General features: G+C 33.9%; 1 protein-coding gene across 3 annotated transcripts; it reads right to left on the reverse strand.

The window, feature by feature from the left end:
* Positions 1–2,697: 2,697 nt before the first annotated feature.
* On the reverse strand, positions 2,698–11,023 carry LOC104895468 (hypothetical protein). Of its 3 annotated transcripts, XM_010681983.4 has the most exons (8): positions 10,933–11,023; positions 10,716–10,832; positions 6,998–7,027; positions 6,814–6,912; positions 5,858–5,978; positions 4,743–5,046; positions 4,587–4,641; positions 2,698–3,178 (listed from the first exon to the last, which is right to left on the reverse strand). In XM_010681983.4, the coding sequence occupies exons 2-8, from the start codon at positions 10,827–10,829 to the stop codon at positions 3,104–3,106; spliced, it is 798 nt and encodes a 265-aa protein (XP_010680285.1). In that variant the 5' UTR covers positions 10,830–10,832; positions 10,933–11,023; the 3' UTR covers positions 2,698–3,103. The 3 variants fall into 3 exon arrangements, with proteins under 3 accessions (XP_010680285.1, XP_010680284.1, XP_010680286.1); XM_010681982.4 differs by having other exon boundaries at positions 10,716–10,998; XM_010681984.4 differs by lacking the exon at positions 2,698–3,178 and adding an exon at positions 3,387–3,597 and having other exon boundaries at positions 10,716–11,001.
* Positions 11,024–14,916: the final 3,893 nt, after the last annotated feature.

The following is a 14,916-nucleotide window of genomic DNA, read 5'->3' on the forward strand; positions in this document are numbered from 1 at the left end:
AAATGCACTAAAGACAAAAAAAAATTGATATTCATGTGCATTTTTCGCCATTCTTCCGGGGGAAATTTTTTTTTTTTGTCTCCTATTTATGTATTAGGAGATATATCATTAATGCCATGAGGAGGAAAAAGAAACCGGCTATAAGAAATAAGTAGAGTTTTATTTTCCTAAAATCCTCTTCAAAAGAAGAAGATGAGGGTGGAGGACGGTTGTCGTCGGCGTTAAACATGGTGGCCGGAAGGTTGAGGAAGAAGGAAAAAAATTTGTGGGTTTAGAGAAAGAAAAATCGGAAGAAGATAAGGGATATGTGGTGAAAATGGGGATGGTAATCTGCTTTTATAGAGGGTTATCCCTAACTGTGCAGTTCATATACAGTTAAAAAATATACAACGCAATAAAATTCTAATATTGACAAATATATATTAGAGCATGCTAGTAAATTGGTAATATAATATATGTAACTATAAATGCAAAAAAAAAATAGAAGATTAGAGACAATAATATATAATAATGTTCTGAATGCTTGTTCCCTGCATACATACGACATTATTGCACATATAAGACATAATAATGCTATCATTTCACTAGGCCGTCCATATAGGTGGCAATAAAAAAATTAACCTGTCCATATAGGCGGTTTAAGAGCAGATAAAATAAAATAACGTAAATAAAATGTCCTTGCCCTCCATGAAGGTGGCGTTAAAATTATTTGTTTTCTGCGTTAGTAGTATGGTGACGTTTACTACTAGTTTCTTCCTGTTCATCTCTATCTCTTTTATTACTGGGCGGAGGTTGATTTTCAGCTGGTTGTATAGGAGGATTATTATTGGTGTTGGGAACAGGGGTTTGTGGGTTTTCTCTGGTATGAGTATTTGTACCGTTGTTACGGTTACTGGGTCGGGGCTGTATTACAGTTCCCCTCGCTGGGTTGGTAGTGAATGGCACATTGTTTCGCTCTATCCAAAAATAAATACCCGAGACAGAGACATTGTGTAAAACAATGTTAATCCCGTTACTTTGTTGGTCCATGTTCGGGTAGTAAAAGGGTTGGGCTTGGAGAAAAAAAATTTAAACTTAAAAACAAAATGGATGTAAAAATTTTAAAGATACCTTAAAAAAAAATTTCCGGTAGAACACTCGTGCTGATAACGTGTTGTGAGAAATAGAGAGAGAAGTTATGCAAATATATCAGAGAGTATTGTATTGCATTGATGTGTAAAACTGATTTCTTACACTGGTATATATAGGCAAAGTTTCTACTGTGCACAATTGCAAAATTTTCAACACGGAAGAAAATAACCTGACGTGCATTAAAAGCACGCAGGAAAGATGGACTTCACCCTATTGTGAATAGTGGACTTCACACATGTAAACAGTGGAATTGTTCATTCCACTGTTTCTCAACATGGGTCAAAATTTTTTATGCTATTTTAAAAGTAGTCCACTAGGTTAATTGTATCTCGTTATCGTTAGTACTACTCCCTCTTTAACGAATTACGAGCAACAGTGAATATACCTCTTAGCAATGACACTAAATATTGATAGTAATTCGTTACGGAGGGAGTAGTTCATATATGCTAATTTAACCATGAACCAAAAAAGTCAATGAGTATGACCAGATTTTTTTCTTAATCATGAACCAAATAAAAGTTTGTCTATGAACAAAATCACAAACTTCTGGATATCCGTATCGTTCATGTAAACGGTTGAAGAGCAATACAAGTCAAAAATGAATTAACAAAAAGGTTGACACACATCCAAAAATAACTTTGATGCGCATCAGTTGACATGAGAAGGCAGAATGCAAAAAAAAAAAAAAAAATTCACTTTTATAGTAGTCTAAAGTTTTAAATGTTACAACATTTGAATTGTTTGTATCTCAAAAAATATATTTTAGAAAATAAAATTACCAAAATTCATATATTTTTCTATCTCTACACATAGATATTCATTTTCACATATTTTTCTCACATTTTCAGTTTTCCAAAAGTATGGAAAAAGAATGAGAGAGAGTGATGATTCTTTTTTCAAATGGTTAAGAAGTGAATTTGGAAATGGTTTGTGAAAATGATGTAGCGGAGAGAAAAGAAGGAGAAAAAGGGCGAACCATTTTCTTTTTGGTTCATAATTGATGTGCTTTTAGGAGTTAGGAAGCATTGTCTTCACCTTAATAATACTTTTGTTCCAAGGCTAATCCAATTAGACGTCAACAAAAGGTACAATCGTAGCTAATCAAGATCAATTAAGTTTAATAAGTTTAATCTAGACAAGTTTACGTAAATTAAACATCCCCTTAATCCTTTATTTATTTGCGTATTTTAGTATAGTAAGAACTATTCTACTATATCTGAATTTCACATATGTTTACTTGGCTCAACTTAATAAGGCTCATTAATAGTGAGAAGATACGTAATCAAATCTCTTGATATGCACCCATTAAGTGTCATTGATAAAAATGATCATATATATTAGACTTTGCCAACAATAATGTAGCTTTGTGTAGATTGCCCTGTTCGTAAAAAGTATACTAAATATGTTCAAAAACACCCGTCTTATTACTACGCAAAAGCTGAGTAAAATGGTAGTAAAAATTGTCGTGAACATATTTAAGAGAGATTTATTGTATGTAAAGCACGAACTAACGACGAAAACTAATCAAAAAGGGATACATGGGATTGAAAGAGAGATAGAGAGAACTTGATGTCAAATAAATTAATGTTCATTTATTTTGAACTTTTGAAAATGGAAAGAATTACGCTTATTTTATAACGGAGGAAGTATATAATATTAACTAAGTACAACACACGCTTGACAATGTATTCAATAAAAAGCAGACAAAATTTATAAAACATACATATACATCTAAAAAACACAACCTAGACAATTGGAGATCTTGTCCAAGAGGACCAAGACAAACAAAACAATGCATAACATCGACATTCAGCCACATTCAGCAGCAAAACATGGTGAAAACTGAATCTCATTATTGAGTGTTGAGTATACACATCTAACATCTCCACTTGTCTTGTCTCCCGAATTCAAGCCATGGATATCATTAAGGCCATAAAACCTGTAACAGTATGTCAGAACTCCAGTAAACAGCTCAGGCACTGGACAATGCACTGCACAATGATTTATACGCGGTCACGCACATCTTGAACTTTTCTTCAGCTGCGGCCTGCATTGATCGAAGAGTAACATAGGCAAGTGCTAGATTAAAGGCCTGTTTTTATGATCATAAACACCCCCAAAAATTTATATATACAAATAAAGATCTGCAGAAAAAGTTGATCTTGATAGGAGTAATTCACTATGTGAGAATCCAAGGTCTTCCAACAATGCTAGTGCTGGTGAGGAAGACACGAAAGAGGCATTGTTGTGACATCTGTAGCTGATTTAATCAGTACGGTCCGCTTGTTGGGTTATTTTGGGGGCGTGGCACAGCCGGTCACGTCTGATAGTGGTTTAAGGGTAGGCTTTAACCCATGCAATGATCCATCCCAGCCCAAATATATCAGGCTTGGGTCTGGTCTGGCCTGGCCTTTTTTTTTTGGCACAATCTTAGATTTGATCACCTAGACTGTTACTAATATAGGCCTGTAAAAATTGAAATTAAAGGCATAAATCAACCGAGAGTGACCAAGTCTATGAAAAGATGGACTTGAATATATTTCAAAGAAAACTCATTACCTATTTTACTTCTTTTGAAGAAACGAACACGACCCACCATGACCAAATTCTTAATCCAACAAACACTAAACTGATCTGCTAATTGTAGAATGTCAACATACTAATTCATTGCATACAGAGCAGTTCAAGATTACAAAGAAAGTTACGCTCAACTGGGTCTGTGCACTGAATTGAACAAGGGTTCTGGGCTACTCGTATTATCTTTGAAACTGCTGATCTTGTTGAAAATGGGATAAAAAAAGGCCTAGGGAAAAGACCTCTATTATAATTAAAGAGGACTTATGGGTCTCTAATTGTAGGATAAAATATGAATGAAGCTGCTCTTCAGATTACAGTTAATAAGCCTATTTAGGCCTCTGATATTATTAAAACCTATCATTCCTGATTTTCTGATCTAATATGGAACTGCTTCGAGATGAATGAAGCTAAAATCAGGACACTACTCAACAAAGACAGAGTATCAATTTCTATTGAGATAGCTTCTGAAAGAAGTTCTGTAAAGGAAATTAACATCAAGAGAGCACTTCTAACATGCAAAAATTTGTTGAAAAGAGGGATCATTATGGAGGGGAGCTAGGGAGGTGTGTATTGTGTGGGCATTGAACAGAAAGAGCTCAGCACAGCATTAGAGTTTAGAGATCGATGTTTGTCCTTGAAAAAAGGGAGCACGTAGCCTTGGAAAAGAGATTATTGGGATGATGATAGTTGGAATTGGGCAATGGGTGAAAAACTTCTTGGGGTTCCTAAGAAGCGAGGATGAAAAACAGAAGGTGGGAGCATAGATATTATCAGATCAAGCTTTGGAACATCTGGATTCATAAAAACAAAATTCGATCTAGAGGTGCCATATATGAACCCACATAGAAATTAAAATCATGAACTTGTTCTATGCTAACCTGTGAAGGGCCTGGATGTTTATCAGGGTGCCACTTCAGTGCCGATAAATGGAACCTGCAAGGATGAAATTGTCCTTTTAGAGAGCAATTAGAAAACCTCCATTATAATTCACTGTAACACTGTCTACGAGTTGATAATCCAGCCTTTGTTCTTACGCATTTTTCACATCTTTCAACTTCAGAGGACCATTTTTTGGCAGGCCAAGTTGCGCTCTATCTGAATGCAATCCTACATTAAAAGCCTCATCTTCAGAATCAGATACATTCGATCTCGCCCATTCTTCTTGATGATCACTTGTATGGTGAAAAGATTCTCTCCAGTCAAACCCGGGAGTTGATCTCCGAGAAGATTCATTCTGTGAGTTAGACCATGTATACCACCTATTTCCAAAAGTTGCCTGAAAGATAGTTTCGGGATGATCATCATCGTCGTCTGATAAATATCCTTTCCGAAACTTACCTAGATGTAGCATTAGCTTTATCAGAAAGACTTTCTCTATAACAATGAACCCTATGCAAGAACTTAGAGAGCATAAATATTGTACATAAGAGGAGATGACAAAAGAGAGAACAACCCATTTGGTAGCCATAATAAATGGTGGTAATGTTAATGAAATTCTATGTAATTTTGTAAAGGAAGTTTCACGTCAATGCCCATGGTAATGAAACTTCATCTCCAAACAAATATTTCTATTCATGGTACCAATACTAATCAAAATTCGTAAAATTTCACATAAAAGCTCATGTCAATGTCCAAGGTGATGAAACTTCATCCACAAACATGTGTTTTTTTTTTCATAGATTTTCATTACCACGCAATACCACATTCCCAAGTATTATTGGTTAGTAATGAAATTTTAGGAAGAAAATAGACATTTTAGGTGTAGTAGCATTACCATGATTATGAAATTATATCCCTTTACAAGTTCACACTAAAATGCATTAACATTACATTATGATCAATTATTACAAGGACCGTTAATGCTACTTCCAAAGTGGTAATGCAAATATATAGAGTAAAGGAGATATTTGGGGATAGACATGCAATACCATAAATATTGACAAGAATATCTATAAATCTATTACCATTACACTAATTATTAGGCTATTAACGCCTACCAAATGGACCAAAAGGGAAAGAGAAGGTGACGGGACATGATGGATAGACTAAGAAAGGCAAGAAAACTCTATATGGTAATATTCAGACGGCAATTAGCTAGCCTGTTGTGCATGAAGCGAAGAACAGATGGGAAAAAAAGTTGCAATCTCACGTCTCATTCTATGGTTGTGGATCTTTTCCGCACGATGAGATTCCGACTTTGAACGGCTCTTCTTTGCAGAGCTATTTGAACAATGACCAATGCCAGCATTGCCGGACAGGCGTTCACCATTCTGGGAAAAGAAATTGCCAAACAAATGTTACACAAGCTAACAAGGCTTACTTCTGTCGCGTCAGAATGCAGATAATTTCATTACAGAATTAGTAGCATAGGTTAATACTTAGTTCCAAAACAGTATGCATGCTATGCATGGATTCAAACATAATACTAATAAGAAATCATTTCCACTTCCCAAGTCGTATGTCAACCCTCATCATATATTATTTTCATGGAGGATTTTAAAGACTCCATTAGATTCTTATTGCTGATAAATGTGAAGGAAGTCAAATTTACCACTCCAAAGAATTGGCATTACAGGAGATTATACTATGCTTACATGCAGAAGGACAAAAAAGGTTCAATAACAATTGTGAAGACAACAAGCACCCAAGCAAATTAGTAACATCGCTCTTCTGTTTAACAGTTTGCAGAAAGGCTGAGAGTGCAGATTTTCCAGAAGAATATGCCTCTAATTTAGAGCTAATCAGATTGGTCCGAACAGCATGGCCCGGCCTGAAATATCAACCCTATCTCTCCAGCCCCCAAAGACTCGCTTTCTTCACCTCAAACAGGCTCGGTCTACCCTTTAAACAGCTCTAGCATATATAATGCATATCAACCTAATGAAGAAACTTGGTAATCCACCCAGATATCTCCTAAGAAGAAAATACAAATGACAAACCTCCTTAGACCCTTGAGTTGCTATGGCCTAGGTTATAACAACAGTACCATGGTTCCATCTAAATGCCTCAACCAGCTAAGATAAAGAACAGAATAATTTCCTGAATCTAATTACGACGGAATAATTTGTCAACAAAAAAACTACATCATGGTTTGGAGTGCAATACCTGAAAGGGAGTTCCTGAGTCCCCATACTTAGAGAGAAGACTCCAAAGCGCTTTCTTCGCATCAGCTCGTTTCTGACGTATAACATATCGGGTGTGATTCTAGAATTTTAATCCAATGGAGAATATTAGCAATCAAAGAGAAACTGAGAGACACGACATTTGAAAAAAAAAAAAGGATACGTACTTTAGATGGTTGCTGGGCTCCCTTGAAGTCCTGGCATGAAGAAAGGGGGAAGAAACACTAGTCACACACCTTTTCAGGACTTTTAAAAATTCAAGCAAGAATAGTGAAAGTAGTTCTATATTAAAGTTGAAGATAAATCTACCCCAACCAGAAAATACATTTACCGGCATGAGAGTGTTAAATCAATTATATGGAACACAGAAAGGCACACAAGTCGACCAATTCCCATTTTTAACTAGTACTAGTATGATTTAACTTAGGTATATTTTATTTTTCTCAGTTTAATGAAGAGATTTAAGATGTCAAGTAACCAGAGATGAAACTCATCAGTTGGTTGATTTAGAGCCAAAACACTTATTAAACCATTGTAAGCAGTTAACTCTTAATTAAGTAAGCTAGTTCAAAGTGACAATATAATCACTTGAAAATTTAATAAGAGGAGAGAGACAGAATAGCAGCAGAGGCATGTACCCTACTAAACTTTCCTACTTGACCAGAGTTATAGCAGAAATAGACATAACACATATTACAGTGGAATGGTGGATCCCTCTTGACACAAACAACCTGTCCTCTATTATGTAAATTCTGACAAACTGAGTTTCAACATCAAAATTATAGACATGAGATCTCCCCACCATATATAATCTTGGCCTAGTGATTAGATTAACACTCAGCTACCTTCTCTCAATGAACCAGGCAGAACCAGTGATCCAGATCAAGCAAAGGACACACAAGGACAAGAAAGCCACAGTTCAAACAATTTATAGCACGTGCTCTAAAGTGAAGACTATATGTAAATAGATCCTGTGCCTAAATGCTCCTTTGTCAAGTGTTATATGCTCATCAAACCTGATTTCTTCATATCATTTTACTTCCCTTACCAGTCATTTAATTGATGTCTAACATGCCCAAACCAGTATATTCCATTTTCTCTTATCTAATCCTATATATGCTTAACTTGGAACTTCTTCCGAAATTCTACCTCTAAAATTATTCAACATATGCATCTTTGCTGCCCCATCTCCTAATATCATTTTTCCTAAATGCCTAACACTAGAGCTCAAACAATAACGCTCGACTAATAGTTATGCTGTAAAACTTTACTTTTAACTTTAAAGGTCGCTATGGCACACATATCAATTGTCCGTTTCTCCAATTTAGCATCCCTAGGTGTATCCTATGAGTCATGTCATAGTCTATATCTTCATACCTAATGGATTCAACCCAAAGTAATTAAAGCACTTGCTGATTAGCAACTCTTTACCATCCAAAGTATGCTTAATAGCAAGTCTTTACCACATCTGAGCTAACTCCCTCTGAATACTAAAATTACACTCCATCTACTCAATTTTGCTTCCACTTAACCCTAACCCTCAAGATGCTAATGTTTGTCTCCATCGCTCCAACTTAGCTTTAGTCGCATCTCTTAACTCATCCATCAATATACATCATTTGAAATAACAAACACCGCAGTATCTCATCCTGGATAAGCCATTTCGGTCATCTATTGTCACTCTAATAGAAATCTCTGATGTAATCTTGTCGTACTAGAGAAATCTTTTGTCACTCTTCCATACTATCTAACAATTGTTTTTACATCCCTATACATATCCTTAACTAAGTCAATATATTTACATTTGGTATACCCTTCATCGACGTTGTCAATCAATCAATCATAGCAAGTCTTTTGTAATAAGCCTACTCTAATTCAAGAGAGATCATGTGCTTATCATTCTTCCGCACCCTATCATGTTTCATCATCTGTCTTATAATATGGCATTTATGGTTGATCATCTTTGCATAAACCAAATTGGTTCTACAAAATGCTCCTACATTTTCTCAATCCACATTGTATCACTGTCTCCCACAATTTCATGGTATGACTCATATAACTTATCTTGTGATATTTGAGCAATTTTGAGCATCAACTTTATCGTTTATGATTTGATTTATTTCTATTGCATTCATTCCCCTTCAGAAAGTAAGCAGAAATGTATCCCGCTTCTTTAACCATTGCTATCAAAGGTCAGGTCATATGAATGAAAAACTAAAGATGTTATCTTCTTTCATTCCTCCTTTCATATCAAAAATTGCACACTTTCAAACCCTATATAGCCATTTAGATCTCGACCAACAAATAGCTAATCCCAAAATTGATATTTAAGAACTTCATCTACACCAACCTAGGGTGCATATATATTACGACATCCACAATAGAGTATATACAAGTTTTACTCTCACAATCTTATCACACTTCCTATGTGTTTCAACTACATAGTTTACTAGCCTATCATTTGTGGTAATACAAACTTTTTGCCTACTCTAATACCAGGTCTTGTACACAAACGCCACACAAGTGACAAGAGTAAAACTAAAACATTAGAAGTCATCCTATCATCTAGCATATAGCAATGATTCCTAATACGACGCTCAAATGCAGCAATCAATCTTGCTAATTAACTGAAAAACAAGCAAATAACACCATACCAAGGCTCAAAGTCTTGAAGAAGCTTGTTCCTATTCCGATTTCACTCCTTGGATTCAGTAATTCTAACGCTCTCCCAAAATCACAAAAAAAAAAAGAATATTTAATGAAATAAAGGAGGGCGTAAGCAAAATCACTGCAACATGCAAATCTTGTCTCTTATGTTCTTGTGTTGATCAATATCATTTTCGGTACCTATGAATCCTAATTATAACAATACTCCCAAATCAAGAACCTGGCACGACCGGCATCTAGATCCGACTAGTAAAATTGCCCCCCAATGCTAAAAATATCTCCAATCAGCCAATATAAGTGGTGATACCCTATATTCAAGAAGATCCTCCAAACAAAAAGGATAATTGCTGCACTTTCTAATGAATTCAAAGATAAACAAACAAAAGAAAGCTTCTAACTTCAGAAGCATACTAGCATAAACAACTTCTACAAAAGATTTTGGACACGGTGTAGGAAATTGAACACTTATGTGACTACATTTTCATCTCTTACAGTATCCAAGCTTGTATTCATATATTCATTTGAATCCTCAACCTAAGTTTTGGTATTCTACCCATAAATTTAGTAACTACCCACAACAGCAGCTCATCATTTCAACTCAAAAACACTTAACGGCCCATTTGGTTAGCGGGGTACCAACCGGTGGTAATGGGAATAGTTCTAGTGCAAATTTGTGAAAGCATTCTCATGTCAACATCCATGGCAATGCTAGTATATCCTAAAACACTTATTTTCTTCCTAAAATATAATTACCATCCATTACCACTGGAGAAGCTGGTATTGGGTGGAAAACACATGTTTTGACATCGAATTTCATTAGAATGAATGTTAACATTGGAATATCTTCACAAACTTACACTAAAAAACATTACCATTACCACAATTCAGTACCACTAACCAAACATACCGTCAAAAAAGCCACTCTATCTCAAACTAGTAATGCAAAAATTCAATCCCTAATTTTACAATCAACATAACCAATTCCCAATTACCCACATACATAAAGATCCCATTTTTCTCCCTCCATTTCCACAACACCTCTAAAATAATTTAACCTACCAAGATTATTTTTTTATAGAAAAAAAAAAAACCAGTAATTGCAGCTCCATTTTAATAAAAATGGACCCAATTTCATAAATCATCCACACTACTATGTATATATACAATATACCCAAAAACATAACAATAAAAAACTAGAAAAATAAGGAAAAAACTTACAGATTTCCATTTGTTCTTCCATTTCTCGTTGCAAAATGGAGTTGAATGCAAGGAAGCAAATTGGGTTGAACATCGTGAAAATAATAATGTGCGCCATCTGGGAATCACCTGCATTTTCTATTGTTCTAATGTAAATAAATTTGACAAATTTAAATTTAAATTGAAGTATATTTATAATAAAATTTAAGAAATTATTCAAAAAAAATCCTATTTTTACATGTAAAAGTTGATGTAAAATCCTAAAATCAAGCAAAACTATTGCTTAATAGAATCTTTTTCAGAAGTAAATATTGAATTCCGACATTTTAGATTTTTGGGAGTTTGCAATTTTGCATAGGTGTTGGGCCCTAAATTTGAGGCACTTTAGGTTTGGGCTAGCCCAGTTTGATCAATATTGGACTTCTAGCGTAACATAGCCCAATTAGATTTATTTATGAGTTCAAGTTATAAACAATGGTCTTTGAACAATTATATTGTGTTCTTTGTTCAAAGAAATTTATTTATTCCTTGTATTTTTTGGAAAATGAGAATGACATAAGGTTAGGGCCTTTATTATTCGAAAGAATTATTATCGTGTATCTTGTTAACACATGGGATACCAAAAATAGAAAAAGGAATAAAAGAAAAAAAAGGAGATATTAACTATTTCATTTGAATTAGAGGTGATCATGGGCCGGGCCGAGCCGTGACAAAAAAAATTCCCATTGGTCGGGCTGGGCCTGAATTCGGGGTGGATTTTTGTGCCCAAAACACGCTATTTCTGGTCTATATTAGCGGGCTTTCGGGCCAAAATATAGACTAAAAAGTCATTTTTGGCCCGTCCAAAGCCAAAAAAATTCAGGTCGGGCCCGACCGCGGGCCGAAAAATTCTATCCAAAAACGGACATTTTGAATGAAAAAGGGGGAAAAGTAGGACATTTAAACTAAACATCAGTTTCCTAAAAAAAAAAAAACTAAACATCATTTTTTTGGAAAACAAATTGTAAAAACAGTTTTTCTACTCAATTAATTTTAATTCACACGCATTGATTGCGTGCATGTAAGGCTAGTAAATTAATTATGTGAATTCTTTACAATGGCAAGTATTGCTTACTCGACCAAATTCTCCTTTTGCATTCACGTTCAATTATCGCCAGCTATTTTTTACTAAGGGATTAATCTTTTGTACTAAGGGATTAATTAATCTTTATCTTTGATATGTAGTAGTCAATAGATTATCGCAATATATAATAAATAGTTTTTCTATAATAAAGGGATCTTTCATGTATTAAGATTGTGAGGATATGAAAGAAACCTTTGAATTTGAATGAATTACAAGTGTCGTATTTAAAGAAGAATCGAGAATATCCAACAAAATCAAATATCAATTGATAGTTAGTTTGACATCTCTTCACGGCTCTTTCATATCAAATATTTCCTCCGTTTCTAAATAAGTTAAACACTTCTTGTTTTCACGTTTGCCAATGCATTATTTTAACCATTAATATATTCAATTATCAATAAGTAAAAATTATAAAAAATTGATATTAAAAAAATTCGCATTCAGACGAATCTAACAAGATTCCACATGACTATGTTTTTCCTAAAATGCAAATCACCAAAACTAATTAAAGTTTAAACTGTGAATAGTAAACACTATGCAAATGTTGCACTTATTTAGAAACGGAGGAAGTAATAAATAATGTAAGCTAAGATAACTAATTAAGCAAATAAGAGACGAATTATCAGTCGTTAATCAGATGACAATAATAGAGAGATTTATTTCTCTGATTTTTTGGCAATTAGAGGGAGTACATAACTCATAGTATTACATGACATGCTCCCACGATGCAATGAAGTGATCAGGCACCACATAGAATGATAGAAATACCAAACTTTGATCTTGGTATTATTAGTGGCCCACCATAAATAGTTGTTAAGATAAACATGAATATAATTGGTTGTCCAATTACATGATGACTTCTTGGATCTTTTGATTTCCTCCTTGTTACAATTAAAATATTGTAAGTCATGTAACTAGGTTGGTCCAATATAAAGTACCACACTACCACACAACAAAACATAGAAAAGCATGAGAATAATGGCATATGTTTGAAACTATGGGTTGCCTCGACTATATATGAAACTAACACAAAAAATAAAGTAGCTGATTCATAGCACTGGCGGTAGGGATGGTAATCCAGTTCGGATCTGACTCTAATTTGCTTCGATTCAAAAGAAAAAATTCGAGCTAACTTCGACAAAATGATAATCTAAATTAGACTCTATTTAACAAGATTTGAACCAATGATCTCTTGCTATTATACATGACACAATGAACATCTCAACCAACTTTTATTGATGTTTTAAGTGTCCATATTATTATATTTGCACTTTTTAAATGTTGAATTTTCCTTAATATATTTTAATGGGAATAAAAAAAATACATATAAATTCGGAAAACAATACCAACTCGAGATAGCGCACGCATATAAATACTAGTTAAAGCTCACAATGAGCAGGTAAAAGAATTAGATATGAAAGGGTTATTGTCATTTGTCAATCAAGAAAATGATGAGAGAGTTATGATCGTCAATCAAGAAAATACAATGAATCATATTTTGTCAATCAAGGATAATAAACTCTCGTTGCACGTTTTAAGAATAAACTCGTACGTGCTCCATAAGATTATAAAGAAGCAGCCAAAACAAAACCAGCGATATGAATTTCTCCACATATTTCCAAAATAGACGTATACTGATATACATACATGTTAACGCAACAATTGTGTTTTCATGAACCATCCAATATTTAAATTTTCACGCTTTAAATTTTTACGTATTTTCAGAAGTATCTAAAACTATAAGTTTCCAAACATAATCTTTTGCACATTTGTCATATATTTTGCTCAAATGAGCGGATTGTAAAACGTGCAAAACATGCGAGAGGGAATACATATATATGATCTAGATGCTCCTGAAAACACTATGGACTTTGTTTCTAATGTACTACTTTAACCATTAAGCCTTCGTTTGATTGGATGCATGTAAAACATTTTCAATGTAAACTGATTTTTCATGTAAAATATATTACAATTGAAAATTCAAATGCGAAACTAATTTTCCTTTGTTTGGTTCGATGTAAAAAAAAAAGTTACGGAAAACAGAAAAATAGAAGGGGAAGAGAGAGTACGGATAAAAGGAGAGTAAAAGGTTACTAAGGAAGATGGTGAAAAATGTATTTTCCCTCGTATGTGCTCCATAAGATTAGTCCTTTTCTTTTACGTAGTTTGAAAGTTCACATTGAGACAAGTCTAACAAAATCTCACATGATTACATTATAATTCCTCCATTTTGAAGTGCATTTCACATAGTAACCTCTTTTTGTCTCCCATTGAATCTTATCTCATATTTTTTCACAAATGTTTAAGAAAAAAAATATAATCAAGCGTAATATTATTATTTAATTCATCTTTAATGCATACTTTCATATATCAAAAGATTAATAAGTATGGATTGTCCGAAACACAAGATACAACTTAAGCACAAAGGAAAGCACGATAAACATGACACTGTGCATGCCGTGTAATATTCGACTCATACGGAGTCGGGTATACTGTCACCAATGCGCATCCGGGACGAAGAATTGTCTTCAATAACCAATACAAGTTCTTCCGAAATACTGTAAAGTAACTAAGAAAATAAGTTCCCTAAAAAAAAGATACATTTTGTTGGAATGAGTATTACATGTCGAGCATGGGTCACACTTAGGTGCATTTTAAGATAGGGAACGCGACATGGCATTAGACATGAATTTCGACACAAAAAAGGATGACAAAATATAAACCTTAAACAGAGCCACAGAGGCATGACAATATATATATGAACCCTAAATAAATTGTCTTGTATACTTGTATTCAATAATTTAAAGGCAAACTTCATGTTTCAATCAGAATAAGATGAATTATATAATCTAAAAGGTCATTTCCCTCATAGTCAATATTTTACAAATAATTTAAAGGTTGTAAATTTTTAACGACGAGTTTAACATGAATATTCTTCTTAATTTTGTAACAGTAAGTAGAAGATGATTGATAATGATATTGTGATATATATACACATAATCAATACTTCTTAATTATTTATTTTGTTCTCAATACCATCAAAATGTAAACAAGTTATTTTCCATACGAATCCGTCAAAAAAAAAAAAAAACACATAAA

This window comes from Beta vulgaris, chromosome 6 (assembly GCF_026745355.1).
Source record: "Beta vulgaris subsp. vulgaris cultivar EL10 chromosome 6, EL10.2, whole genome shotgun sequence".
Lineage (NCBI taxonomy): Eukaryota > Viridiplantae > Streptophyta > Magnoliopsida > Caryophyllales > Amaranthaceae > Beta > Beta vulgaris.